At 42.2% G+C, this 3,556-nt stretch overlaps 1 protein-coding gene across 1 annotated transcript in view; it reads left to right on the forward strand.

Annotated features, from left to right (window-relative positions):
* The window catches only part of SLC4A1AP (solute carrier family 4 member 1 adaptor protein), an 11,575-nt gene extending 8,240 nt beyond the window's left edge, over nt 1-3,335 (forward strand). Inside the window, exons 8-11 of the mRNA XM_083174848.1 lie at nt 1,345-1,452; nt 1,757-1,824; nt 2,414-2,486; nt 2,605-3,335. Of these exons, the coding sequence (XP_083030974.1) occupies nt 1,345-1,452; nt 1,757-1,824; nt 2,414-2,486; nt 2,605-2,654 (299 nt within the window). The 3' untranslated portion in view covers nt 2,655-3,335. The remainder of the gene's footprint in view (nt 1-1,344; nt 1,453-1,756; nt 1,825-2,413; nt 2,487-2,604) is intronic.
* The last annotated feature ends 221 nt before the right edge of the window (nt 3,336-3,556 follow it).

A 3,556-nucleotide genomic window follows, 5' to 3' on the forward strand; every position in this document is an offset into this window, starting at 1 on the left:
TGACCCCACTATTGCCCCCCAGCTTGACATCTTTGTGGTATGTATTCAGCAAAATGTTGGGAATATTCCTTAGCATTGCTGATATATTGGCCTCATGCAGGCTGGGAATCCCCCAGTTCCACCACATCCCAACATTGCTGTGTTGTGCTGAGCTCTGGAACTGTGCCAGCTTCTGGAATACTCTGGCCTCATCCTGTTGATGGCACTAGCCTTCGAGGATGGGCATACTGTCACCACAGAAGGGTGCACACAGCAATAATTCTTGGGTAAGCTGTGACAATAAAACAAATCTTAATTTGTTTTTATCAAATCATAACATTGAGCAAGAAAACACTTCTGACCGTTAAACCGCCAGCATCCTACAAATGTCGTGAAGTCACGTTGTTTACACCAAATTCTGACCCTGCCACCTCCGTGTTGTAGTAGAAATGAAGATCCATCAGACCAGGTGGTGGTCTTCAGTCCTCCTCTACCGTTGGTCATCCCGTTCCCACTGTAGCCTCAGTTAACTATGTTAGCCAACCAGAATGGAACCCAGTGCAGTGCATTCAAATAAATTCTCTCGCCCCCTGTCCTGTAGATCACATTAATTCTCCATCCTACCGTATGGTCTGAAAAATAGCTGAACCTCTTGACCACGTCTGCATTCTTTAATGCATCAAGTTGCTACCACTTAATTAGGTGATTAGGTAATTGCATTAACGAGCAGGTGTACCTAATAAAGTGACGTGTGTATTGGTTTGCATGGAGTGCTCAGATGAGAGAAACGTGCCCACGTTGTACTCTCCAAATACCTTCGGGACACCCACAGCTGTACTCTTTGTTCCCAATATCACAAAGAAAGGGCTTTGTGAGCAGTAATTCTTTCCAAGCATGTATACCAGGTCACACGGCCGGTGCGCTGTGTGTCACCAAATATCTCCACTTAAAAACCCACAGGTAACCTGGAAAACATGAACTGTGTGGGGTCCTGCGGACCGAGGTTGAGATTGTGTGGAATAAGTTCTGCCATCAGTCATGTATCATATGGCGTATATACTATGATACCCAGTCTTTGTTTTGGGAAGGGTGATTATCCTACAGCTTCACAGTTCTGCCATCTGTGCTGGATAGGTAGGAAGAGATATTGTGATATCATCCCCATTAGATGGGAGCTCCCGGTGCTGCAAATATATGAAGTTGCTTATACATGACACTGGATCTGGTTGCTATGGGCTTCTGATGTTTGTGGGATGTTCCAGGTTCTGTATACTGATCGCTTGGCAGTAATGTAATGGGTCAGTATGATGTAACTCATGTCTGACTTCTCTAACTTCTGTCCACAACGTCTTTGATCTAATAAAGTGATACATGTTGTGTTTCCTGCAGATACAGAGGAGGACGTGAAGGACCATCCCGAGGTTACAAGTACCAGCAGGAGGATCCCAGCCCCAAACACTCCCAACCCTTTAGGTGCGCAGTCATCCCCCCCTACATCCTCACTCCCCTGAGTGTTATGTTGGGCGGAGAACAGTGGAAAGTATCATAAGGAGATTGTGTCACTGGCCACAGTGGAATTGCACATTTACAGTGCAAGTACCATACAAATAAAATATTCATTTAGACTCTTATAACACGTTGGGTGTTCACTAATAACATCCAGACAGCCTAAAATTGTCTATGATAAGCCTACATAGGGTAATGGTGAGAGCAGATCGCACTTCTGTCTGTGTATGTATATCCTGATGAGGTGACCTGTTGCTGTGTTCCCTTCCAGTGAAACAGGCCGAGGAGATTCCTAAAGCAGCTACAGGGAAGCAGAAGAAGATGCAAGGCCCAAGCAGAGTAAGTGTCTCTCGTTGACCTCCTCGGGGCCTCTCGTAGACACTGAGACTTTTTTTTGGCGAAATGGATTTCTGTGCCCGGCCATACCTTTCGTCTGAGGACGGGATGTATCATTTGGCATACCAGTGTTTATTAGCACCGTTCATGATACTTTTGCTAGGGACCGCTCCTCTACTAATAGTTAGCCCTTGTGATGAGTAGACTTCAGTCTTAAAGATCCAGGAGACCTACTACGAATATGCGACGGTCGGAGATCCCTCTCCAGATTTTTCTGGGTAACAAGCTCATAAGCTTCTTGTGCCTTTCGGCGTAAGCTTCAGAAAGCTTATTGTGGTGGCCAAAAAATATGGCAATGATGTAATACAGATCTCTAAATTATTATCATATATATATATATATATATATATATATATATATATATATATATATATATATATATATATATATATATATATATATATATATATATATATATATATAAATATATAAAAAAAAATAGGATTAGTTAGACTTCTTTTTGTTTGGTGTTAAGACAAATTACTGTTGTGTTTTGTAATTTTTTTTTTTTTGTTTTTCAATGTCGTTGTAGCCCCCACAAGTTGTTGTTTCCTCAAATTACCCTGAAGATGACCCGGATTATTGTGTTTGGACCCCGCCTACAGGTAACGCTGCATAGACCAACGTTCTGCCTCATCACCATTAAACCACTGTATATTCCACTGGTTCCATTTCACCCGTGCTAGATGTTGGTTCATACGGTCTTTGTTTTTTCTTAAACAGGGCAAACCGGAGATGGAAAGACCCATTTAAATGAAAAATACGGCTATTGACGCTCAAACTGCCCAGCGGGACATCCATCCCATCATGTGGATTGGTCTGTGTTTTTTGAGTCTTTTTAGACCGATCACTGATTTTCTGAGCCGCTGACCCAGGCTGCAGTACATTTACCTCCGATATTGACCCCAAATGTTTACACACCGGCAAGTCCGATTCATCCTTCCGTCTTTCCTTCAGCGATTAAATGGTTTTATGAAATGTCATTCGCTAAGGTGTCTTGCGTTTAGACGTAAGACCAGGAGCGACCTCTAAAGATTTGTGTTTTAAGGCCGTACACTACTTGTCGTCCTGGCTATAACCTTATTTCACCACTGTACCCTACGCCGCCACCGCAGTTGGTGGAGAATCCGTGAAGATGAAATATCAGCGTTTACCGACGGCAGTTTGGACAAGGTGGTGACTTCCCCAATGGGACCTGCTGTGGATTGAGCCGCCGCCTGTAACGGTCATCAGTTTCTGTTTTACTTGGTCCATGCGCTTCAGGTCTTTTATGATAGACTTGTTAGAAGGAATTACCATAATATACCCCCCCACAGTTCCGATAGATAGGACTCTGTTATTGGTGTGGAGGTTTTATTTTTGTGATTTATAATTTGCAACAATTCTGAAGCTGTAAATACCCATTTAGTTTGTAGCGATTGTTTCTAATATAACATAAAAAAAATGTGACCTTATGTTGTGTATCTTTTGTGTATCTTTTTTCATGTGTTTGGTTTCATGATTGTGTTTAAATATTTTTCTTTTTATAATAAAACTTAACCTAATTAGGCTTATAGGGCTATATTTACTAATGTATCTAAGCCGTCGATAATGAGGTGGACCCCATAGGATCAACATGGTCGAAGGAGTTAATTTATTAACAGTTCTTTTTATATAGCGCGCACATATTCCGCAG

The sequence above is a fragment of the Crinia signifera genome, chromosome 3, assembly GCF_055691185.1.
Source record: "Crinia signifera chromosome 3, ASM5569118v1, whole genome shotgun sequence".
Lineage (NCBI taxonomy): Eukaryota > Metazoa > Chordata > Amphibia > Anura > Myobatrachidae > Crinia > Crinia signifera.